The following is a 24,825-nucleotide window of genomic DNA, read 5'->3' as shown; positions in this document are numbered from 1 at the left end:
CACAAAATATTTATGAACAATCTCACGTCAATCACTGGCTGAGGACTGATCGTGACCTTTCCAAGCCAGGGAGGACACATCCCCACCACAGAGGGACAGCCAGGCCTCCCCTGCCCCTTGCACCCCACCCCAAGCCCTGGTTTTGCGTTGCCACGTCCGACCACCGGGGAACAAGCCCTGGGCTGCTGGAGGCACCGGGGGCACCAGGGCAGGGGCCTCATCCCCAGCTGGGGGACAGGGAACTGGGACCAGCATGGGCAGCCCCCCAGCTCCCTGCACCCCGCGGCTGCGGGACTAGGCAGGTGCGATGCCGGGGAGGCACTGCGCAGGCAGGCTGGTCCCCTCGCCACAGAAGGAGCGCAGCAGTGCCAGGCCCACCAGCGGCCCACGGACCTGGCTTTACTGATTTTACTTTCAGCAGGTTCCCAAGAGGAGCGGGGATGCCACCTCCCTCCAGCCCAGCCCAGCTCAGCACGGCAGCTGGGACCCTTACCCGCTCCCCCTGCAGCTTGCAGAAGCCGGGGACAGTCCCTGTGACCCCGCTGGGATGCCCGGGCAGGGAGCAAGCATGAGCAGCGGGGATGCAGAGCTGTCAGGCAGCTCCCTGGCTCGGTCAGGGGGCGCAGGGGGCAGCCCACCGACAGCCTCCACCCGCAGCACGCTCCCCGCCACGGGGCAGGACGGCGCGATCAGCCAAGAGGCAGTGAGCAATGCCACCGGCTACCAGTGAGGAAAAGCATCCATTTTATTACAGACCCCAAAAGCGCCCGTGGCAGTGCCAGGAGGACCAGGTTTACATGGGATGTTTCCATTTTTCAGCAAGGGGAAGAGAAGAGGGGAACAAACCCAACTGACCCTACTCACGGCTCTTTGGTGCTAGAAAACACGCGGTGGTACGGCAGAGAGAAGCTGTGGGTGACAGGGGCACCGGCAGAGACGAGGGGGGACACCTCTGCCATCCACCACCACCCCCAAAGACGCCTGCGAGGAATTTGCGACGCATCTAGAGACATACAAACAGCAAATGCATTTTGCTGCCCCCCCAGCCTGCACCTACCCCGTGCCGCCGAGCACTGCAGGAGACCCCCCTGCCCCGAAGTCCCCAAAACCGTCAAGCACCCTTTCTGCAAAGAGAGACAGCAGGTCCCGGGGGAAATCAGCGACTGAAATCTCTTGGCTGGAGAGGAAAGAGGTGGGAAAGGCGACTGGTTCCCAGTAACTCAGACCCTGGCGGGAGGCGAGGCAGCCAGGTCTCTGCTTCACTCTTCTCCTCTCTCGGCAGCGATGGGCTCCTTGGTCCACTTGTCTGTGACCTCCTGGTTGCCCGTGTAGCCCACCTCGGGCAGCAGGCCTGGGGCTCCCTCCCCATCCCCGGTGACCTCCAGGTCCAGCTCCTCGAAGGAGGAGCCGCTGGCTCCCGACTCACTGTAACTGTGCTCGCTGCGGTTGTCTGCCTCCTCCCGGCCACGGCTGGCTGGGAAGGGCAGCAGGATGGAGGTGGCCACTGAGGTGTCTCTGCTGTCAGTTGTGGCCTCTATGCTGATGGAACTCGTCTCACTCATGGTGTCAGCCCCTGGGATGGAGAGAGAAGGGGAGGGAGTGAATGCTGCAGGAAGGAGGTGATGGGGATGGGGTGCCACAGCCTTCGAAGCCACCAGAAACCTCAGGCCACAGTGGAGACCAGCTCCTACCTCTTGTCACCTCCTGTGCCTTTGAGAAGTGACCACACCAAGACAAGCACGAGCTAGACTCAAGCAGCTCTCTGAAATCAAGGCACCCCCAAGCCGGCACAAACAGCCCCTGGCTTCCCAACCGTGCCCTGACCCCACTGCTCCTCTCCGTGCACACACCGAGGACCTGGGAAGCCCTTCCTTAGGGAGAATGCCTGGCCTGGGAGCTGGGGGACAACCCTGCCCCCAGCACGGCACCAGGAACAAGGCAAGGAGCAGGACGTTGTGCTGGAAGGGTGATGGGGAGCTGCAGCATTGCTTGAGCACCCAAGGGGAAGGTGGCACACGGGCAGGTCCTTGGATGTGCCGCCGTCAGAGGCAAGTGCACATCCAGCCTCATGCCAGGGCATCCTAACACTGCCTTCAGCACACCCTTCAACCAGCTCCCGCTCCCTGCGTGGCTCCCCCGCAGCCGTCAGCTCCCGCAGCAGTGCGAAGGCAGGCAGGGCAGCGACAGACAGGACTCGGCGTGCCAGAGGATGGGGGCAGCCTTCCCAGCTCGCTTGGCACTTCTCCGTGTCACCCGGCTGCCAGCCCATACCCCCTCTCATCGCTGAGCTCCCCCAGGGGCTGCCCCTGCCTGCCCGGGCAGACCCCTTGGCCCACCGCCCCCTCCCCGGATCCCTGCCTCGTTAGCTCGGTCGACAACACAATTAAGGAGTCGACAACGAGACAAGCGTGTCAGACTGAAACCAGCAGCTCCGTGCTGTTGCCAGAGCAACCAGCCGGGAGACAAAACCCTCCTGTAAAACATTAATCATTGTTAATTATGACATCACAGATCCACGTAGTTAATTATGACATCATGGATCCACGTCGCTGATTACGACATCGTAGATCCATGTTGTTAATTATGACAGCGGCAGCAAATGCTGGGCGGGCTCCTCCATCACAGCCCTCCCCGCTCCACCATCCTCCTGCCTGCCTCGCACCGGTGGGAAGCGTGTGCTGGGCTCCGTCGCTTCCTTGCACCTCCGCTCACCCGGGGGCTCCATCCGTGCTGGGCCGGACGCCCTTGCCTACGATCATGCCCCGCACCAGGAGGGAAACCAGGAGGAGCCCCGCTCAGCAGTGGCACCAGCGGAGGACTGCAGCTTGCCACCAGCAGGGTTGGGAAGTGGCAAAGAGGACCGTGACGGCTACAGAGGGGCTCCCAGGCGGGAGAGGAGAGCCCTCTCCTCCACAATGGCTCCTGCCGGCATGGCTCCATTGCCAGCCACCAGCATGGGTTGCCCCGGCCTCCCACAGGCATCTCCAGTCTCCCGGGGCTCCTGCAGCCAGGGTGCCCGGGGCTGGGCTGCTCGCCCTCCTCCAGCTGCACAGCAACCACTGGTCTGGAAGAGACCCGCTGGGGAGAGACCTTTCCTTCCAAACACCCTTAAATCCCTTTTTTTACTGTTTTTCTTCCCAGCCTGGGCAGCTGCCAGCAAAACTGCTTGCAAATGGCAGTCCTATGCCTTCTGAGCGGCATCATCCCACAGTCCTGCCGACTGAGTGAGGGCCGTTTGGAGAGGACCAAGCAGTGGCAGCAGGACGAGGAGCAGACGGGAAAGACCCACAGACACAGTGTACCCACTGCTTCATCCCACTTGGACGGTGTATTGGCTTCATCCCGCCTGGATGGTGTATCAGCTGCATCCTGCCCAGCGGGTGCCCTGAGAGGAGCCTGAGCCTCCACCTTCTCACCTCAGCCATGGCACGCAACCACTTTGGCAGCTCGTATGAGCCGAGCCCTGGGCCGCCCACCCAAGCAGTGCCTGGTGACCCCCCCATGAAAAGAAGAAAAGAACTGTCACCCACCGACATGAGCTGCCTTTGCTGCAGCATCAGGGAGTGCCTCGACACGGAAACTACATTTACTCTAAGTTAAAAAGGATGTTCTGCACGCTGCCAGCGAAGCGCTCACTGAAGGGGACGGCAGCCACCAAGCAGGCAGCAGAAAGGCAGGAGATGCTGTCCCACCTGGTAGGACCTCAGCAGGGCAGTGGGTCAGCAGGGAGCCTCTGGGAAGACGGAGAGCTGCAGGAGACGGAGGGGAGTGTGCGGCCCCCAAGCCTTGAAGCCAACTAAGGGTTTGCAAGGTCTCTAGCGGGGATCTCAAAAAAAAAAATGCAATTTGGCCAGATTGGTGGCCTGAGGCGAAACAGACACGTTCCCACCATGGCTTCATGACAGCTCACGTCATTCATGGTCATCTTGTGTCCCTCTGAAACCTGGGACAAGAGTGACCCCGACTCCCCAAGCCATGCCCTGCCTGCGCAGCACCCCTCTCATGTCACCCTGGGGGCTGTTTTGGCTGGGAAGCCATCATGTAACCCCATGCCACAAAGCAAGGGAGCTCTTGAGGAGAGAGGCAGCAGCTCAGGGACAGGAAGATGGGGATGAAGCCGACCTACACACTGCTCCAAGCTGCCACCATGGGAAAGCACCGCTGTCCTCACCCCTGCAGCCACCTCCCTCTCCCCAGCTCCGAGGGTGACAATAAATCGAGTCCTGTTTCCTTTCAGCCAGGCACTTTTTCACCACTCTGTCACTTCTGATCATGTTTGAGCAGCCTCAGCTGGCAAATTTGCCCATTTCAGCAGCCTCGCTCTCCTCTGAGCAGGACAAGGCTGGCTCCGGCATGGCCACCCAGCCTGGCCGGGGATGGATGGCTGGGGCAGGCAGGGCAGGAGACGGAGCCGCTGCTGCTGGGGACGGTGCAGGGTCAGCTCTGGCAGGGGGACATAGCAGGAACCCCCAGCTGCCCCAGCACAGCCTGGATTGGCCAGGCAGGGAGTATGGCGGGGCTCCAAGAGGGCAACCAAAGCCTCGTTGAAAGGTGCCTTGTGGGCGAGCAGGGGTTCAGCTCTCATCTCGTGGGCACAGAGGTTTCTGTCAGCCCCCACAGCCACTTCTCCCTCCTGCCCCAGGCACCTTGCTCAGTCCCCCAGCGAGCTGCTGCCCATCCCCTGCATCCCACTTCCCAAGGCCGGTCCCTGCCCTGGGAGCCAGCCCAGCACCCGGATCCAGCGTGGCTTTCCCCTCTGGCATGCAGCGAGGCACCAGCCGTCCCATGGAGACCCCCCTCCTCCTCTGCTCCCCCGAGGACAATGTAGCCATCCTGCTGTGTGTTCATTCAGAGGAATGGGCAACCGGGAAGTTTTAATCTGGGAAAAAGAGACACAGCCTGGGCTGAAGCCCCGGCAGGGTGTTGAGGAGCCCCCCAAAGGCCAGGGCCACCTAGGAAGACAGGAAGCCAAGCAGCCAACACCAAGATACCATCCACGGATGGGTGAAACAGGAACCACTCACCCCACGCTGCTAACAAGCCGGGCAGGGAGCCGATCTCCCCAGGCAGCTCAGCCCTGTGCCACCCCGGGTATTGGCATCCCTAAATCCCCTCGGGAAGGACCAGCTCCCCTCCCGCATCACCTCAGCAGGGCACTCATGCCCGAGCATTGCTCCCCTCTTGGTGCACCCAGGCCCTCTCTTTCCGCCCGTTCAGTCAAATATTCATTGCCTCTGCCACTAAATAATAAATCAGGAGGGGCACAGGAGGGGCACAGCTCCTCCACGCTTGCCGAAGCTCATGTACAGCCATCAGGAGAGGGACTGGGACAGGCCGATCAGCAGGAAGGCATGGCAGGAGCTGCCCGCTGAGACCCTTTTCGGGATGTACAGGCAGGCAGAACAGGCAGGGCTCTTCAGAGGATGGAAGCAAGCGGGGATGAGGCAGAGCGCATCAGGGAAGGTGCCCCCCCATGGCAGTGGGGCTCAGTGGGTGATGCCATCGGTTGCACCCGGATGCTGCTGCACAGACTCAGCTCCAGGAAAATGAGCACTTGAGACTCTGGGCAGAGCCACGTGCTTAGAAACCATCTGTGTTCATGCCAGCAAGTGCATGTCGAGAAGCTGCTTTTGTTTGCTTTCACCTTCCATGCGCCACAGCGGGATCATGCTGGAGAGCACACTGCTGAGAGCGAGCCGGGAGCAAGGGCCTGCTGAGCACTGCGCTGATGCCAAAGCCCCAGAAAATAATTAAGTACAAAACAACTAATCGTGATTGACACTGGACCCCTGGAGACCCATCAGCTGCCTTCCAAAAATGCTTCCTGTCTTTCCGATGACCCTGAGGATGGCAAAGAAGGGACAGAATTGGTGCGGAAGCAGCCGCAGCCCCCGGCCCATTCCTTGCATGCCAAGTGTGTTCGTCCTCAGCAGAGCTGCCAACACCCTGCTCCGTGCAGAGCGGTGGCAGAAAGCAGAGACCCTAGGCCGTGTCCCGCATCTTCTACGGCCATTGGCTTTGCTCAGAGCTGCAGGCACCCAGCACCTTGCAGGGTGAGCTCAGGAGCAAGGAGGACAGCAGACGACAGCCAAAATGGGGTGATGTGCTCCAAGGTCAGGAGGCTCAAAAAAACAAATCCAAGCTTTTCTTATGCATCTAAGTCACTTGGTTCCACCTGGCACCAGCCACACCAACAGGCGAGGAGAAATGGCAGCGCCTTCCGCTGGAAACTCCTGAAGTCTTTAATTTGAGGAAAGCATAATACAGCTGCTGGCAGGGAGATTCGTGAGCTGTGATCGAAAGGTGCTGCGTCCACACAGAGCATTACTAAATATGATGCTCGCTCTGAAATCGCACGCTCATTGCTGTTATTTCAGTATTTTGTGAGAGGAAGGGAAGAGTGGGCTTCATCTGCTGCCACGTCAGGAGTGAGAACCCAAGGCTGCCACGCGTAGAGCATCCTCAGCTGCCTCAGGGAGAGGAAAAGGGGCTCAGCACCTCCCCAGTCCCCTTGCTCGCCCGGCAAGGCAGCAGGGTGTCAGGGCCCCGTGTCTGGATTTGCGCTGCTCAGGCACAGCCAGAGGAGCCGAGTGCCACCGGCAAGGACCGCCACCTTCTCCCACCCTCCCAGGAGCATCCCAGCACTGCCTGAGGCTCTGTCAGGGCAAGACCACTTGAAACACTGGCAGAGCTGAAGTAGACCAAGAAATAACCCAAATCCACACAGCTGGGGTCGAGGGGGGACTGCACTGAAAAGCAGACAGGAACGTTGCTGTGCCCACCCTCCAGCCAACAGAGGAAAGCTCAAAAGCTGTCACATGAAGATCTTATGGCCATCATGTCTGTTGAAGGTGACTCCCTTCAGCGGCTCCCCAAGGAAGAAGGGAGTAAAAAAGGATGGGCAAAGAGATTACTGCTTTCTCTTCCTCCAACTCAGAGGTGGTTGCACAGATCCCAGCACAGAAAATACTTGGGAAGGGAGGACCAGTCTCAATCTGTAAGGCGTCATCTTTAAGGTGCTGTCTTCAAGGTGTCATCTTCAAAGCATCTCCTTCAAGGCATCCCCTTCAAGGCATCTCCATTGAGCAGCTGGGCAGAGCAGAGATCTGCTGGCTGCCCCCTCCAGCGGGATCTCCTCTCACACCGAGGTTCAGAAAACCCTTGCGAGACTTCAGTGTTGAGACGCGGAGCCCGAGGAGACCAGCTGCTGCCCCCCACCTTGTCTTCCGACTTTGACCCTGCTGCTGAACCAGGCGCAGCCTGATGGCTGCTCAACCACTGCAGCTGGGGCAGCGCCACCAGCAGTAAACCAAGTCCCCGGCATCAGCAGGCCAGTGGTGGTGGGACAAGGATGCTCGCTGTACACCGTCTCCCTTTGCACAAGCCCAGGACCTCCCCACGGGGTGCCACCCTCCCCAGGTGACAGTGGTTGTGCTGGCCCAGGGCATCATGACATTATGAGGATGCAGGAGATCATGGGGACCGCCAAGATCCTCAGGCAGGAGCAGCACAAACAACCCAAAGGCTTGCCACATCCTTGGCCCTCTCCAACAGCTGGAGCAAGGATGCGATGCCCCGCCAGACCTGGTTCTGCTGCCGTGCCCAGCAGTGATGGTGATCACAGTGTCCACATCCAAGCTCAACTCTTTAGCCTTAGAGGCAAGGCCAACCTCTCACAGGTATTATTATTTTAAGCTGGTTTTGTGCAGACTCAGCAGATGACACTGCATCAGACTGCACCTACAAAAGCTCATCTGTGTGACTGGAAGGGGAGGTGTGGTGGAGGAGCTGCCAAGACCTGCTGCTGGGGAGCCTGGCCCAGGGCAGGGGTCTCCCACATGAGAAAGTCCAACATCATTTGCAGTCTAGAATTGGAATAACCTTCCCAGCCCTTCTTCCAGCAGGGCATGGGACTTCCCCACCGCAGGCACACTGGCAGTGGCGTCCCAGGGAAAGCACCAAGACAGCCGGGGCGCAGGGCAGCAGCTGCATCGAGCATCCTCCGGCCATGCCACTGGGCTGCGCACCCCCTGAGCGGTGCAGAAAGGAGCACAGGCAGCTGCCGGAGCCACCGACCTTTTGCTCACATGCGTCCTGCCATTCCTCTCCGAAACCACGGGGCAACTATGGGAAGGTGCTGGAGGGAGTGGGCTGCGAGGTGCCTTCAGCCAACCCGGGCTGGTGCCCAAAGCAGCCACCCTGATGCAAGGCAGACAAAAAGGCAAAGAGCTGAGCGAGTGCAGCAAAAATACGGGACCTGAAAGCGCTGGAAAACCGCTCCAATTAGACTCTTCATTGCAGCACTAAATGGACAGAGCTCCCAGAAAGCAATCTCCAGGCTTGCTTTTATGCTGCACGCGATTAAGAATTAAAGCAATCCAAACCTGAAGATGTGTTAAATAAAATGACCAAACTCCCCAGGAGGCGAGGAGAGCTGTTATGTTTTTTTCATGCCCGTTACGCAAGCGTGGGCAACCCGCGGGGCAGGAGGAGGCGGCTGCCCCCACCAGCGGCCGGCTCGGCCACGCTGTCCAGCACCCGGGAATGCTCGGCTAGCCGGCTCCCACATCTCACAGACATGTGAGCACGTGGGCCGGCAACAGCAACTAGCATTTCGGGTTACTATAGCACTGCTGTTCTGCGCCTACAGCCATTGTGGTCCCTTCCTGTATGAATACATCCAGGCTCCAACAGATCTTGCTGAGCAGATGCTATCGGGCAACTCCACCACCAGCTACAGAAACCTGGTATTTAAGCTCTTCGCAATCCCAATATGTAACAGATGAAGATGAGATCAAGGAAGATGTATATGACAAGGAGAAAAACAAGCCCAGCTGCAACCAAAAGCTGCGAGATCCATCTCTGCTCTGACAACAGTGGGCCAGCGGCTCGGTGGCAGCTTGGACCTTGTCCCGACGTCACAGGGGTGCCCGGGTGCTCCCCGAGGCACAGCGTGACACCTTGGGAACGAGACCCTATCTCATCCCCGGGTGAGGGGAAGAGGTGTGCTGAGACTCAGTGGTTGGGTGCCAGGTGGGCACAGGTTGGCCCCTCTCTGCCTGCTCAGGCGGCAGCACCGGGGACACCAGGACCCCTGCCTTTGGGAGAGCTGAAGCCGATCAAAGATGGAGCCCGTGCGCAACCCATGGATACCTGTGATGTCTGTCTGGGCATCCTCAGCCTCAGCTGCGGCAGCCCTGCTCTTCCTCTCCAGTTCTTTCATTTCAGGCACATAGAAGTCCCCTTGGCGGGCAAGGGGGCACACGAAGTAGATGCGGTCCTCCTTGTAGATCTCGATCCGGGGGTGGGCACACAGCTTCCTCTCCTGAAAGACAGCAGGCAACCGTGGGTCGGGGATGTGCCCTCGCCCCCTGTCCCGGCAGCCCCCCACCACATGGACCTGCCGGCCTGGCAGCGTTGCAGACTGACCTGCTTTGCCCACAGGCATGGGGGCCCAGCGAGGAGCGGTGGGTCCCATCCTGAAACCGCAGCACTGCTTTCCCTATCACAACAGCCCCCCACGTGCCAGGGCCGGTGGGTTTGGCCCTGGGGGTGAGCAGCCGGCCGGGCTCAAGGAGGAGATGACAAAGCCCCAGGGAGACTCAGCTCCCCCAGCTCATCCTCATTTTTGGCGTGCTCATTTTGGGCTGGAGCGAGGGGTTTCGGGGAGCCCAGCAGCTGCTTTGCACGGACCTGCCAAGTCTCTGGTTCCTCCTGGCAGCACGGCCCCACGAGCAGGCGTAGCACTTCACTAATTAATATAATCCAGAGCCGACAGCTCAAGCAGCTCCTTTCAGAATGGCAAGGGCAGGGGGAGTGGGAGATGAATCCCTGGCATTTCAGACAACTCCCCCTCCTCCTCTTCCTTGCCCCACCTCCCCCCTGGCAGCACACTTCAAGACCTCAGCACCCCCCAGCCTGTCAGGGACCTGTGACGGGGGCATGTCCCCCCCGGGCCATGTCCTGGCCCACCCCGAGCCAGGGCTGCGGGGACTCTTGGGGTGCCGGGCCGAGGAGCAGCTGGACCCCCCTTGCCACCCCCTCCTCACCCGCCCGCCCGTCCACCAGCTGCTTGCTGGCAGAGGGGGTGGCTGATTACAAGCCGGGTGAGAAGGGAGAGCATCTCTTCAGCTGGTTTTCTTTTTCTTTCTTTCCCCTTTTCAAATCACTGACAGCTTTTATTTAACCCTGCAACCACCCCGATTATCCTCCTCCCTGCCCTGACTATCCTCCTCTTCCTCCTCCCTGCCCCAATTATCCCCTTCCTCCTCCTTGCCCTGACTATCCTCCTCTTCCTCCCTGACCCAATGATCCTCCTCTTCCTCCCTGCCTCAACTATCCTCATCCTCCTCCCTGCCACGTCCCCGCTGGCAGGGATGCGGGCAGGCTTCCAAGGCGCTTGGAGCCCGGAGTTCCCACTCACAGGCAGGTGAAACACTAACACACGCAGATCAAAACTGTATTAAATAAAAACAAGCTGGGCTGTTTTTAGCAGCAGAGCAGAGGCGGCTCATATCACTCCTGCTTTTTCAGCAACAACGCAGACAAGAACCCTCCCCGCCGCTCTGCCCCTTGCTCTACCAACCACAAGCCCATCAGACAATCTTTAGCTCTGTTCGTTATTTTAGGTTACTGCAACACATACCAGAGACAGGTATCTCCAAGATTTGCAGAGTTTTTGGATGCATCCAGCTGGCCCTCCACCACTTAATGCAGATGGGGACAACTCAAATGATCTTAGAGCAACGAGACCTTCACTAAATTCATATGAAGTCTCTAACCAGTCTAAAACCTCAGGGCTCCAGGCCAGCCTCCAAGACATCCCAAGCTGATTTCCCAAAGCCCACCCTGGGATTCCTAAAGAGCAGATCTGGGATGTACCCTCTCCCTACAATTTATCTAGGCTGCTACAACCGCCCTTCCAATTACACAGCCATAGTAGTGACTCCCCCAAAGCACAAACAACACCCCCTCCATGCACACAAAATGCGGGAATCGTGGCTTTTTAAGGAATAAAAATGCACACCTGTATGAAGAGCAGGGTCCCAGACTAGCTCTTGAGCCAAATGCTGCTTCACACTCAAGGATTATCCTATAAGAGAGACAAAGATGCTCCACCCTGCCAGGGTGGGAAGCAGCTTTATCTCCCTGAAGCCAGAAGAGCCCAGGTGCCCTGCAGCCAATGCCCACAGACCAGGTCAGTGGGATGACGCTGAAGTAGCTGGACACTCACTGTCAATACCAACACCTGCCTCGTTACGGACAGCTGCAAAGATGCTTAATACTTGACTTCTTCCCAATTCATCCAGGGTTTTCCCCAAAAGGAAATGGAGAGCAACCAGAGCCTGGTGGTCCTAATTTATGCCTGTACAAATCAAGTTGGGAGCCAGGCTAGCAAGCTGGCCTCTGCTTCTGTGCTTCTTCACGGAGTAACCCAGCTCCTGGCAGGGCTGCTGCAGAGCTCAGGACTGGCAGCCGGGCTCAGGAGATGACAACATCCCCAAGAAGGAGTAGGGAGGTGGCAGCTGGGAATGCTATCCTGTTCAGGCTGGGACCAAAGGGATGAGGCTGCATATAGACTTGAGGAAAGGGCAGTGCCAATGAGCTGGGGAGCCAGGACAACAGAAATGGATAAGAGGATCATCCAAAAAAATGGATAAGGGGATCATCCAAAGGGGATGCAAGGGTGATCATCCCAAAGGAGATCAGGAGGCGGGCAGAGGCCAGGCAAGTACAGGCAGAGGTGCAGCAAGGTGCAACCAACAGGCGGGTGTCAGCATAGGACAGAGCAGACTTAGGATCATCCCAGCGGAGAGAAAGGCTGCAAGGCTGCTGCACGGGAAAGAAACAACCTGGGGAGACTGGAAAGCAGAGTCCAAAGGCGAAGGCGTAAGCAGAGAGCGAATTAGCGAAGGCTCAACAACATGGCAAAACAACAGAGATGCTCAACAGGCAGTAATACACTCTGCAGCTGAGGAGGAAGCCCCTTGCTAACTGTGCAGCTAAGCCAACAGATGGAGCAGCAAGGTGGACGTGCAGTTCGCAAGGCAGAGCACTCAAGTCAAATCAAATGCAGTCTCACACGGGCGGAGGAGCTCAGCGAGAGGCAAACGGTGGGATGCCGACAGTGTTGAGGCCAGGCTTCTGGCTAGGACAGCAGGACCCAGTAAGTAGGGCAGGGAGGGGGACTTGTCCCTTTGCAAGGTCGTGCTGTGCCACCTCCCTTCTCGGCCTCTGCCGGGAACTCACCCGTCCTACGGCCAGCAAAGATGGAGGCGGCAGCGCAGCGCTCAAGGCTTATTTCTATGCAGGACCCTCCATCAGGCACCCGAAGCATGGGATTTATTGCATGCAATCCATACAGTCAAGCTACACATACACAGCAAAGGCCAACGCATCCAGAACATACCAGTTCAGTTCTGACGTGCACAGCAGCTCTGGCGTACTCCTGCTATGCCAGACCCACTGCTTCCCATGAAGCCAACTCCTTCTTGGCCCATCTGAGGGCCATGGTGGGGTGCTGCTCACCATCCTCTTGGGAACAAGGCTTTATGTAGGGGAAGATTCTTGCACTCATCTTTCCCGGGTGACATAACACCCTATCCAATCTTTACCCATAGGTTGTTTCCAAATCACCCACCACCCCTGACTCCCTGTAGGACTTTCTCTAGGCTGGCCGCATCCCTCTAGGAATGGAGCATCCCCCGGCCTTGTGCATCAGAAAGGACAACAAGGATTATGCACCGAAGCAGCACTTTGGGAGACCTTCCCCAGCAGCGGGAGGTGGCACCTTTCTGGCAGCACAAATTTTCTTGTCCCCACTCTTCCATTTAGGAATAGACTCCATCGTCTGCCCACAGAACAGCTTGGGCATGGCCCCCCTGGGTGGGCAGGAGAGCAGTTCCAGGGCTACAGGACACATGACGAGGTGGCTGAGACATGACCTGCAGTCATTAAAACCCCAGCAGAATGGTGCCAAAATGGAAGGAGGTGGCAGGGTGCTCACGCCGCTCTGTGCCCCTCAGCGCCTGCTGGGAAGCAGAAGGCGAGCTGGGGCACTGCGGGGACTGGCTTTGTCACTCTGTCAGGCTTGTCTGCTCAGGAATTCAAATACCACCAACTGGATCTGCTTCATCTCCCACTGCTGGAAGAATTCAGCTTGTTAGGAGACCACCAAACGAGCCTTGCGGATGCTCTTGGGATCCTTGCCATGCCCGGGCATGCTGGTGCTCAGGCTCCAGACTCACTGTCTGCCCCAAACCACTTCTAGGGTCACCGGGAAGGCAGTGGGGAGGCAGCTGCTATCCTTGCCTTGCTTCTGGCCACAAACCCTCCGGCCCCACAGCCCCCCAACTCGTCACCAAGACCTCCTGGCATGGCTTAGAGGGCGATGGTTAAGCCACGCCAGCCCACTGAGTCGCTGTTTCAGGGCCAACGGCTGTGAGAGCAGTAGGGGAGAGGCTTTTCATGCCACCACCGAGCTTCCTGCTGGAGCAGGGCTGGGGGCTGAGCTCTCTTTGCTGCCCAGCAGCTCCTGGCTCCACCGCACAGACGTCCACCTTGCGCCCCAGCCACCAGTGTGCAATACGAATACAGCCATCGCCTGTGCCTGTCACCCACCCCTGCCAGAGGACCTCCTGCCTGCAACGCATAAAAAAATGCCCATAAAACCCAGCCAGAACTGGAAAAGCCATGGGGAGCAAGCAACTGGTCACCTGGCAGATGCTCCCCCTCTTCTATGTTAGGGGCACCAGGCAGTCCCCTGAGCTGCCCTCCCTGCCACTGGCCAGGGATGCACCCTCCCCAGATCTGCTGCTGGGCACTGTCGAAAAGCTGGGACGGGCTGGACCCTGCCAGCCACCAGGAAAGTGATGGTGCAGGATACAGCCCAAGCATCGACTTCTCTCTGCACAGTTCCAATCGAGAGAACAACTTCCCAGAGGGGACGATGAGCATGGGGCCAAGGCTGCACCAGGAGGGGACCCAGACTTAAGGAGAAGCTGTGGGTTGTCTACCAGGGGCTGTCTGAATATCAGTTTGGCACAGTGTCCCCAGTGCTGCTGCTTGCCTCTGCTCTTATAGCAATGGGATGCGCCACCACCATTGCAGTGAAGCCAAAGGGTGCCGGGCACACAGGGCCGGCTCCATCTGCATCCTGCTGTGACCCTGGAATGACACCAGCCACACAGGCAGCTGGAGAGTGGGGTCAGCCCACCGCCAGCTTACAGCCAGGTCCAACCCTGCTACCGAATTGGACCGGCAGCCTCAAGTATGATTTGCTAAATGCCAGTGATGCAGAGTGGGTGTCTGGGTCTTGCCCTGGGGGAAGCACGGGGGGGATGCTAAGGGACACCCCTCCAGCCCCCCTGCTGCACCAGAGCTCCCCTCTCCCCATTTATTACACCGCAGCACCTGGAGGAGGAACAGATGGTGGGTGTGAACACATGGGGGGCTTGTGCCCATTGCTGGGGGTTGCACCTTACCGGTGGGGCTCACCAGCATACCCCCGGCCAGCCAGAGCGTCATCACACCTCACTGCCATGAGCCTCCCCTCGACCGTGCCGCTGGCACTTGGGCCACTCTAGCTAGTGCCAGCAAGTCCACTGGCACCTGGCAGAGTGCGGGGGGATCCTCAGGGGACCCACCAGCCCCGTCCCTGCATGCCAGCACCTCCTGCCTGCTCAGGCAACACGACTCCCCCATGTCTTGCTTCCAGCCGGAGGCATCCATCCTCTCCTCCTCCCGGTGAAGGGGTCGGATGCTTTGGTCCCAGGGATTTTAAAGAAGCAACAAAACTGTGTAGAGCCGGAGGGCCCTAAAATCAGTTGCTAAAATTTGAGCTGAAACTGAGCCACCAGCTAGGACTGGAGGGAGTGCGCTGTGTGCCACATCCTCCTCGCTTCCTCACACGCTCCACGCTCGGTGTGTCATCCCTGCTTATCTTAGACCATGGGCGCTAGGTAGTGCAGAGAGGCTTTGCAATTCAGTTTGCACAGCACCCAGCACCCTTCGTCCCTCTCCCAGTTCATCCAGGGCACAGACTCCTTGCTGGGCCATCCCACCGTCCCAGACCCAGACTGGGGATGTCCCTGTTTCCATTTCTCCTTGCCCAGACAGCAGCTTGAGGTGAAACACCACTTTGGTCCCGAGTCCGAGCTGATGAAAGCAAAAAAATAAAGGCACCCCTTTCTCCTCGGGTTTCAAACTTGGTTTCAATGCAGCTCCTGGGCTGCACTACAAGCAGCATGGCCAGCAGGTTGAGGGAGGGGATGCTCCTCCTCTGCTCTCGTGAGAGCCCACCTGGAGCACTGCATCCAGTTCTGGGGTCCCCAGCAGAAGACAGTTGGGGACCTGTCAGAATGGATCCAGAGGAGGCCACGGAAATGGTCCAAGGGCTCGAACACCTCTGCTATGAAGAAAGGCTGAGAGAGTTGGCGTTGTTCAGCCTGGAGAAGAGAAGGGTCCGGGGAGACCTTATAGCAGCCTTTCAGTACTTAAAGGGGGCTTGTAAGAAAGATGGAGAGACGTTTTACCAGGGCTTGTAGTGACAGGACAAGGGGCAATGGTTTTAAACCGAAAGAGGGCAGGTTTAGATTGGACATAAGGAAGAAATGTTTTGTGATGAGGGTGGTGAGACACTGGACCAGGTTGCCCAGAGAAGCTGTGGATCATCATTGGAGGTGTTCAGGGTCAGGTTGGTCAGGGCTTCGAGCAACCTCATCTAGTGAAAGATGTCCCTGCCCACGGCAGGGGGGTTGGACTCGGTGATCTTTGAAGGTCCCTTCCAACCCAAACCCTTCTGTGATTCTGGTCCTTCCTGCCGAGCCGCAGCCTGACCACAGGAGACAGGGATGAAGCCTGGGTGCCTGGGGCTGCCCCATGAGCGGCAGGAGTCAGGCAGGGGCAGGGGAGGAACCATTGGCCCAAGAGATGGTTTGGGCAGAAGGGAGGACAAGCTGCTGGAAGGAGAGACAGGCAGATGTGCTTCACACCAGTAATACCTCAAGCGTCAAGGAAACCCCAACATCACAGCTTGCAGCTTAAGCAGGGTGCACGTGGAGCCGTCAGGCCCTGCCTCCCAGTGTGGCTGGCACTCAGAGCCAGCTCCAGCACACGGCACAGCCGTGAACACCAGGCTGCTGAGGGCTGTGAAGCAGCTGCTGCTTCCCAGCCTGAAGAAACTCACATTTCAGAGGTGGTGAGACTGCTCCCACACACGTGCACTTTACTTTCAAATCCTCCGGGCTGCAAGGTGTTTCAGAAACAGAAGGTGATATTATTGCAATCAAGAAAAGGCCGCTTCCATCAGCCAGCAGGAAAAACGAGTGGCACCACCAGCACCACAGCAGCAGAAAACAAATCCTCCAGGTAGCAAAATACAGCGCCTGGCAATTGGCACCTCCCGTGCCCTCTGCACTAGCACGCTTCCCCCCCTTCCCGCAGCAGGCCCCCACCCTGCCTGCAACCAGGCCACTGCCCTGCCAACGCGGCAGCGCCATGGCTTCGGGACAGGCAGGTGAAAATCAGCCCCCGAGATCCTCTCCGCAGCGGCAAGAGGGAGCGCATTTGGACCATGGGAGCCACGAAACGCCAGGCTCGATAGCTCGGAGAGTTTTTCATTTTCACCTTGGCGAAGGCAGCCCGCCATGCAATTTACACCTTGTCCGCCTGCCTGCCTGCGCTTCCTGGGGCCGAATAACCCAGCTGCTCCCGCCCCGGCGGAGCCGTGGGAGCTGCAAAGCGGCAGCTGCCAGGCACGGCCAAACTGGGAGGCGAAGGGACGAGCCTGGGTGGGTTGGTGGGTATGGGAGGTCCCAGCACCCTGAAAGGGCTGACGGGGACGAGGCACAGGCTCCCAGGTCACTGCTTGGAAGCTGCTGTGAGAGTTGTGAACGCTTTTCTCCTCCCCAAGATGGAGATTCCTTCCCGTCCTTTTCTCCAGCAAAAGGGAGGAAGCTCCAGCCCTGCCTCACTGCAGGCGCAGACACGCTCCAGACCTCCTCCCCTTCCAGCACCTGCTTGAACTGCAAGAGAAATCCTGCAGCACATCCAGGAGCATCCCTCACCTTCAGAGACGAGCTGGGCAGTAAGTCCCAGAGAGATAAAACCTTTCAGAAAGTAGTCACGGGCAGCCAGAGCCCCTGGTGCGGGGGAAGGACAAGCCCTGGACAAGGCTGCTAGCCTGGACACGCTCAGGTACGTTAATCTGTGTGCTTCCAGGGACATATTTTACTGCCCCCAACTATGGCAACATCACCTGCAGAATAAGGAGCAGATGGTGCAAACACACACAATTCATGGGGCCTGGGTCCCCCCTGGTGTCACAGTTATTTGGTAGTAATTAGTCCTGGAGCAGAGAGTTTCAGAAGTGAAGCAAACTTTTGCAGCAAAAAAAAATTAATTTTCCTAAAACCTCAGTGCTTTCCATGTCCCCAGGTTCCGCCTTGCTCCTGTACCCACTATGGGTAAGTGAAGCCAGCTGGGGAGACAGCTCTTACCAGCTTCCCGGAGCTCCACTATATGTTCTCACACTCTTCCTCCTGCCCGACCCCAACCGCATCCCTTCCTCTCCTCCTTGCCCATCACTGCCACACACAAGCTCTCTGATGGGGACTTTGTTTTCAACCACTCGGAAACCTCAAACACTGGATTTTCATTGTAAGACAAGAAATGCCTGTAAATCCACATAATCTCTCCTCCCCTGAGGAACCAGTCTTGGGTTCCTGTCCCTGTCTCTAGGAACTCCATCGCTACGGGAGTGTGTGGGTCAACAGCCATGCGCAAAAGGAGGCGGATGAGACTGTGGGAGAGGAGGACCACAGCTGGAGAGGGCTGCCTCTGCTTCGGAGTGTGGGTCTCCAGGGACCGATGCTCTCCTTCCAGCCCTCAGAGGATGCTTTTTCAGCATTAATCGCAAAGCTGAAGAGGTTGATGCAATGATCTCTGCCATCACGGATGACTGGAGCAATACTGAATCGCTTTGCCTGCTCTGTTGCCTCGGCGAGGCTGCCAGGAGCAGCAGCTGTGGCAATTTCTCTGCCTCTTGTCAAGGCAGGGCCTTTCAGGAAAGGAATCATCGCCCAAGATGTTCTGCCTGTCCCGCCTCGGCCAGGCAGCCCACTGCACTGCAGCCTCCCACCCTACGCAAGGCATCATGCAGGTGAAAAGAGCCTCTTTGAAGCATGGGTCTTCGTTAGGCTGCTCGCAGGGAGAGCAAGTCCTAACCTAGAGTACAATACTTCTCCCCGAGACACCCAACAACAGGTTGTTTCTTGTGGTGAGAGATCTTCTTCCATGGCTAACTCACAGCTGAGAGCCTGGAGGGCTCCTCATCCGGGTGGACATTCCCAGCCCACCTTGATGGCTTTATCTCCTGGGCCACCACTCACTTGAGTACTTGCCCTTCTGCAACAGGGACGTCCAGTGGAGGCTTGCCATTCCCAGCCTTCTCACACACATCCTCACCTGTAACGGGTCCTGTGATGAAACCCTTGTATGGCAAAACCAAAGCAACAGAGGTGGAGCAGGAGCAGGAGTGCCTGGTGCCCACAGCACGTGGGAGCTCTCAGTCTCCCGAGCCAAGGTCCAGGCTGCCCCCCTCAAATCTCAGCCCTTTCCTCTTGTTCTTCGGCTCCACAAGCCATCCTCCTGGGATCGTGGGTATCTCCAGCTGCTCTTCCACAGCTTGTTTGTCACCAGGACAAACTCAGGACCTGTGTCACATTCATGCCCCTGGGAAGGAAATGGCGCAGTGGAATAAATACCCCCCATCCCTTCCTACCTCCTTGAACAACCTTGTCTTTCTGCAACGCCCCCAGCTCCCAGGCTTCATGGAATATATTTCACGATGAGCTAAGCTCAGCCTCACACCATCCCTTCACAGCTGAGAAAGCTGAAAAGGGAAGCTGAAGAACCTAACCTTGCTGAACTTGCACAGATAAAGCAACCGGCAGCCCGAAGCAAAGCCAGGATGCAACCTCCTGATTCCCAGACAAAATAGTCCTTCCCTCCCCACCAACAGGGACTTAATGTCAGGCTTATTGGCCTCATTTAGAAGGCAAGGAAGTCCACTAAAGAGGAAGATCGAGCGGGTTTCAGTCTGATTTGCTGAGGATGATTGGATAAAGATGATCACGACGTCCATCAGCATGTCACCAATACAGCACGTCAGCAAATCTGACAGCAGAAAGCAAGTTTCCAGGACAGAAGGATCTTCCAAGCTATTGGCTAAGTGCAGCCAACAGTGGAGAAAGACTGCTTGACCTCCTGCTCAGGCAGGCCCAGGATTGCCTCGGGTGACAGGGATCCCTCCCAGGCTCTCTGCTGCAGGACACTCGCCCACGGGCCACCGCTCACCCTCGGTTCACTGCTCCTCCTGCTCCTGCTTCTCCTTACCTTGCCCTGGGGACAGACATCCCCATGTTTTAAAAGTAAGCCAGAGCCCAGGACAAGCACCTTTCTAAATTTTTATAAATGAACAAGAGACATTTCCCCACAAGCTTCCAGAAAAGCCACTTTCAAGCCTGCACGCCCAAGAGCTTGCACCTCTACCCCAAAAAGCTGGCAATCCTGCAAGGCAAAGGGCAAAGAGCCAGCGACCCTGGTGAGCCCCAGCGTGATGATGACTCCCGCCGGTGAGCTTGGCTAACGAAGCCCCCAGAGCCTCCAGCCACCACATGCTGCCAGCGGTAACGATTCACCCGAGGAAATCCCCAGTGCAAACAAACAGCGCTGGCGGGCAGAAAGCAAAAGGCAGAAAGACGGGCAGGCTGCCTGCAACGCGGGAGGAGGTGGAAACACAGGCAGAGGCAAGGAGGGGGTAAGGGAGGCAAACGAGTGGCACCAGGCAAATTCATCAGGGACCTCAGGACAGCTCCAGACGTCCTCGAGCCAGAACACACCATTTCGGCGGCTGCACATGCTGACTGACCTCTCCAGCCGCCCTGCCCAGAGCAGGCATGGGGAAGCGAGGTGGGGCTGGGCGCCTGCCTTTCCTCTGCAGCCCTCACCTCCTCCTCGGCCTGCCAGGGACCCCGGTGCAGGGTCCCAGGGGGCTCATTACCTTGGTCTGGAGAGGAGAGCGCCTGCCAAGCACACCACCATGGTGTGCCGGGGCGTGCGGAGAGGCAATGGCTGGCAGTGCCAGCAGGAGCACAAGCTGAGTGCCTCCAAAGCCAGGCTTTTCTGCCGGCAACGGAGGCAGCAGGGGAGGGGAGCAGCTGCTTTCAGTGACCTTTGCAGTCTGGCAAGTGCTCCTCCACCAGCACAGGATTGTGAGTTTGACTGTGCAGATCAATCAGGAGATGAAATCGAAATGAGTTAGGCAAGGATGGAGCCCAGCCTGACTCTGTCCTTCCACAAGCTCGCGGCTTTCTAGGTCCTGTATGCTCCTAGAGGTGCTGCATGAACGGGGAAAGCTCCAGATATGCACCGTGCCACTCAGCTTTCCAGGTCTTTCCCTGCTGGGGAGCCACCTCCCCACCTCCACCACTGCTCCACTCTCCTGGATACCCCAAACCACACACAGCCCTGCATAATGTCATTGACAGCAGCACATCAGCCAATGCCGCAGCCATTAGAGCTGCCCTGAATCAGTGTCCCTGAGACCCAGAGGACACCCCTCCTCTTCCCAGCACTGCAGTGCCCTCCCTCAAGTTCTGGGTACCTGGAGGATGGGGGGGACTTTGGGGAAGCTTCTCTGCACCTCTGTCCCCATCCACCCTTCCCCAAGTAGCTGCAGCTCATCATGGGCCCGGAGCAGACTCTGACCTGCACCGCTGCAGCCGGGTCCCAGGAAGGCTGCTGGGTCTAGGCTAGCAAAAGAGGAGGGGTTTGGATGCTGGTCCCGTGTCCCATGGCACAGCATAAAGCCAGAGCTGAGCCGATGCTACGGGTCCCTTAGTAGCTCCCACTGGGAGACACAGCTTTGCAGGGGAACTGGTGAGAGATACAGGCGAGGGCTTCTCAGGGAGGCGGGAACCGAGCAAGGGAGGAACAAGGGAACATGGCACCTAGAGATGCATGTGAGACAGGAGGAGCAGGATGCAAGAACAGAGAGGAACCGGTGGCTGCGCTCCTCCACTGCGAGCCCGCAGCACCAGGCAGCTCCTGCAGCCATCGCAGCTGCTTCCGCTTTGCTCGTCTCCTGAACTGCTCAGCAAAGAAGTACCGGAGCAAGTCTTTCTCTGACACTGACCTCTTGATAAGCTTTTGCAAACTCACAGTCTGGTTACTGTACGGCTGGGCGGATGTTACCCCAAGCTGTGAATCTGCACAGCGTGAAAAGAAGAGCAGCTGGCCACAGCAGATGATAGATATCTACCTTTCTGCATGTCAAGGAGCTGCCATCAGCTCCCAGCAGAAATAAAACCCAGAGGAACAGCTGAGAGTAACCAGCCATCCAGCGTCAGGGAGAAAATGCCAGTGTCCACAGTGGGAACGAGGCCACGGTTTCCCTCCCTCCAGCCTTCCCGGAGTGCCTTACAACCCCACAGAGTGGGAACAGAGCCTGTCAGCAAATGCATGAAGCCGGCAGCCAGCTGTGGACAGGCCCGCCATGAACAGCCCCAGCGCATCCTCTTCATCCCCACAGGGCTCAGACACCCCTTCGGGTTTCATACGAAAGGCAACAGCTCCCAGTGCTGCACTGGGACAGGGACTCCCAGATCAACCACTCTCCCAGCTGCATTAAAGGTCTGTCCTTGACCTCCAAGCAGCACTTTTGCCTTAGGATCCACTCTGCAGAGCTGCAAAGATACGGGAAATGGACACTGTAACAGCCTTAAATATACCAGGAGATCTTCTGGTTGGTGGTGTGTGGAAGCAGAGGGACAGAAGCAGAAGTTTCCAGGGGTCCTGCAATGCGAACATGTTCCCATCCACAAGTTATCACTGTGATAACCAGCCAGAGTCAGGGATGGAGAGCAGTTACTAACCTGCTCTTCCTGCTGCACTCAGCTCCGTCACCCACCTTCGTCCCTGCGGGGTTGTTATAATTCCTCACATTAGCAGAAGATGAACAAGTTATACCATCCGTCTGTGGAGCGAGCACCCGGTGGTCATCGTACAAGCCGCCAAAAAAAAAAATCACCCCAATTACTCCATAGCACCAGAAACTCCCAGGCATCCTTCCGCTCCCTCAGACCCTTTGAAATGTAAAGCTGCACCGTTCGGTGTCATTTAATTTGGAGCTCAGGCTCAGACTGGCAGAGCCTCGCTGAGCTTTAGGAGGAACACAACCATGCAAAATGTAGACGTGCAAAATCCAGATGTCAGTGGCCTGGAAGACAAGCACACCCCAAGCCCCACCAGTGACTCCATTTCGTGGCCCCAGTGTCTCTGTTTTGCCATCCCAGTGCCAGAGAAGGCTGGCTGCAAGTCCCTCCCCTCTCCATGCTGGCTCAGGACTCCCGGCTCTCTTGGAGCGGCTGGCAGCCAGCACCCCTCGGATGCTGCCTTGGTGCAAGCTGGAGCAGAGCTCAGGCTCTCTGCTGCAGCTGGGCTGCTCTCACAATCTTGAAAGCCTCTGAAAGCCTTCCTCAGCCCCCCTTCTGCATGCAGGCCAGGAGATCCATATTTTGAACCCCCCTAAGAGGTAAGCTTTGGAGAAAGTGGACACAGCAGCCATGGGAATCTTATCCTGTGCCAAAAGCTGTACCTAGGCTCTGCTCCAAGTCAGCACAGAAACCTCTTTCTAGTTTCTCTCTGCTACCCAGAAGCAGAGGTGACTCTCCATCATCATCTCCCCTCTTCAGCAGGTTTGTTCATCTCCTCTGTGCTGGAGGCACATGCTTTTTTGCATTACAGCCCCAGTCCTCCTACCAGCCCTGGCAGGGCAGAGGCACCCTACCTAAGGGAGAGTGTATCTATCTCTAACAAACCCAGCAGAAATGCATCTGCTCAAGCTAAGCATAAGCCTCCACCTCCTCACACTCACCAGAGCATCGAGAAGCCCAGGAAGGGCAAACGTCGGGTGGGTTGGGAACAAAGAAACGGGATGCTGCCTTGGCACACCCAGAGGCACTGGTCCATCAGATGCTGATCCACTCTTGAAGCTAACAGGTACCTTCGGTCTCTTACCAACGCCAGACACGGCAGAAGAGATCCCGAGAGAAGTCAGCTCAAGGGTGACAGAGGACAAGCACTGACTCATCCCGGAGCCAGTCCCCAGGGAGCCGCTGCCTCTTCTGCCCGCTGTGGTCTGACAGCGGGGGAATGAATGCTTTTTCTCGTTCCTATGTGACTGGGCAAAGAGGAGAGGTGCCAGACGCCTACCGACCCGGTCCACAGGCCACAAAGGCAAAGAGGCTTGCCACAGCTTGCTGCTCACCTGGGATGGAGCAGGGAAAGCAGCTCAGGAAGCCCGGACATCCCCACCAGGCTGCAGACCTCCATCACCTGCCTCGGGGCAGTTCTAACCTGGAGTCATCCCTGCCAGCTCCGGGCATGGGTGCTGGAGTTACAAACTGCCAACGTTTCTATTAAAGGCTCTGATTTTCCCCAGCTTGGCTGAAGCAGAGAGGCTGGAATAAGCTGCTACATGCTGGAAAAGAAATGGGACAAAAGGAGTCCTGGAGATGAGGGCTCCCAGGCACTCTCCAAAAGCCTGCAAGCCAAGAATTAAGCACAGCTTGACCTTCCTCTTTCAAGGAGCTCACAGACCAGGCTGCAAGCTGCTCCAGAGCCCTGCAACAGCAGAGGCAGATGGAGACCACAAAGATGAACCCAGTCCTGGCAAATCCGGAGGAGTTCAAGAGGGCCAGGATTTGGCAGCATGATTTTCTGCAGCCTGTCAGGACAACCCGAGTTCAGCACTGCGTGTTTGCTCCTCAAAGCGAGAGGGGATGTACTGGCTGTACGCAGGTCTGCACTGAACCATTGTACTTCTCCATACCGTGCATCCACTCCACAAAGGCTGTGAGTCCCTACAGGTGTGGGCAGAGCGACGGCCACCAGGCAACAGCATAAACAGAGGAAAAGCACACACTGAGCCCGTGAAAGCCTCCTCAAGACGTGAGCAGTTCCACAGACCACCATGCCTGCCACGGTCATGAGGACTGGCAGCTCAGGACACCTCCAGCCTGATGCCTCCGCCCAAGGCCACCAGTGTGCAGCGGCATCAACTTGAACAGCATCCCAAGGGCAGCGGCTGCTGCAGGCAGGCAGAGACGACAGGGTTATAAATATATATATATAGACCTGTCGAAAGAAGAGACCCCGAGGGACTTTCAGTGTGACCCTCTGCTTCGGAGCAAACAGCTGGGCTCGGACGCCTCGACAGTGCTCCAGCCACCAATGCCGCCGCAAAGCCAGCACGTTGCCTACGGCACATAAGCTCTCGGCACGGGAAGGAGCAAGAACTGATTTTGTTCTTTCGTCCCTGTGATCTGATCACCACCCAACCTCGCGACTCATCCATCCATATTTTGACTCAGTGCAGAAGAGAAATGTTTTCGTTCTCCTGCCCTCCCTGAAGTGGGGCGTTTCCTACCATTTTATACCTAACTAGAATTGAAAAAGTGCCAGTTAGTCATAGCACAATGGTCCCTTTTCTGGAGGTAAAAATGCCACTGCTTTCAAATGTATTATTTCCCTGCTCCACAAGTTTCAAAGTGGGAGCTTCACAGCCAGGGAAACTGGGCCAACAGCATTTGCTGGAAAAGAGCAGTATTTCTAAGAAGCCGTTTCACATTTGATCGGGTTCATTTTGCTGTTTCTCAAGCCTGGCACAGCTGGCAAGGTCTGGCTCAGAGGGCTACGGGGAAGAACCAGCCCAGAAAAAAAATCATTAGGACCCTGCTAAAATAATTGCAGAGAATAATCTCA

The 24,825-nt window shown here is 57.5% G+C and overlaps 1 protein-coding gene across 2 annotated transcripts in view; it reads right to left on the bottom strand.

Annotated features, from left to right (window-relative positions):
• Positions 1-721: 721 nt before the first annotated feature.
• Positions 722-24,825, bottom strand: part of TEX264 (testis expressed 264, ER-phagy receptor) — a 42,888-nt gene continuing 18,784 nt past the window's right edge. For both annotated transcript variants that reach the window (XM_082321031.1, XM_082321032.1), the window contains exons 5-6: positions 9,154-9,325; positions 722-1,573 (exon numbers count right to left, since the gene is read on the bottom strand). In XM_082321031.1, coding sequence (XP_082177157.1) covers positions 1,260-1,573; positions 9,154-9,325 — 486 coding nt within the window. In that variant the 3' untranslated portion in view covers positions 722-1,259. The remainder of the gene's footprint in view (positions 1,574-9,153; positions 9,326-24,825) is intronic.

This window comes from Platalea leucorodia (genome assembly GCF_965183815.1).
Source record: "Platalea leucorodia genome assembly, chromosome: 9".
NCBI lineage: Eukaryota > Metazoa > Chordata > Aves > Pelecaniformes > Threskiornithidae > Platalea > Platalea leucorodia.
This window is presented reverse-complemented; position numbering and strand designations above follow the sequence as displayed.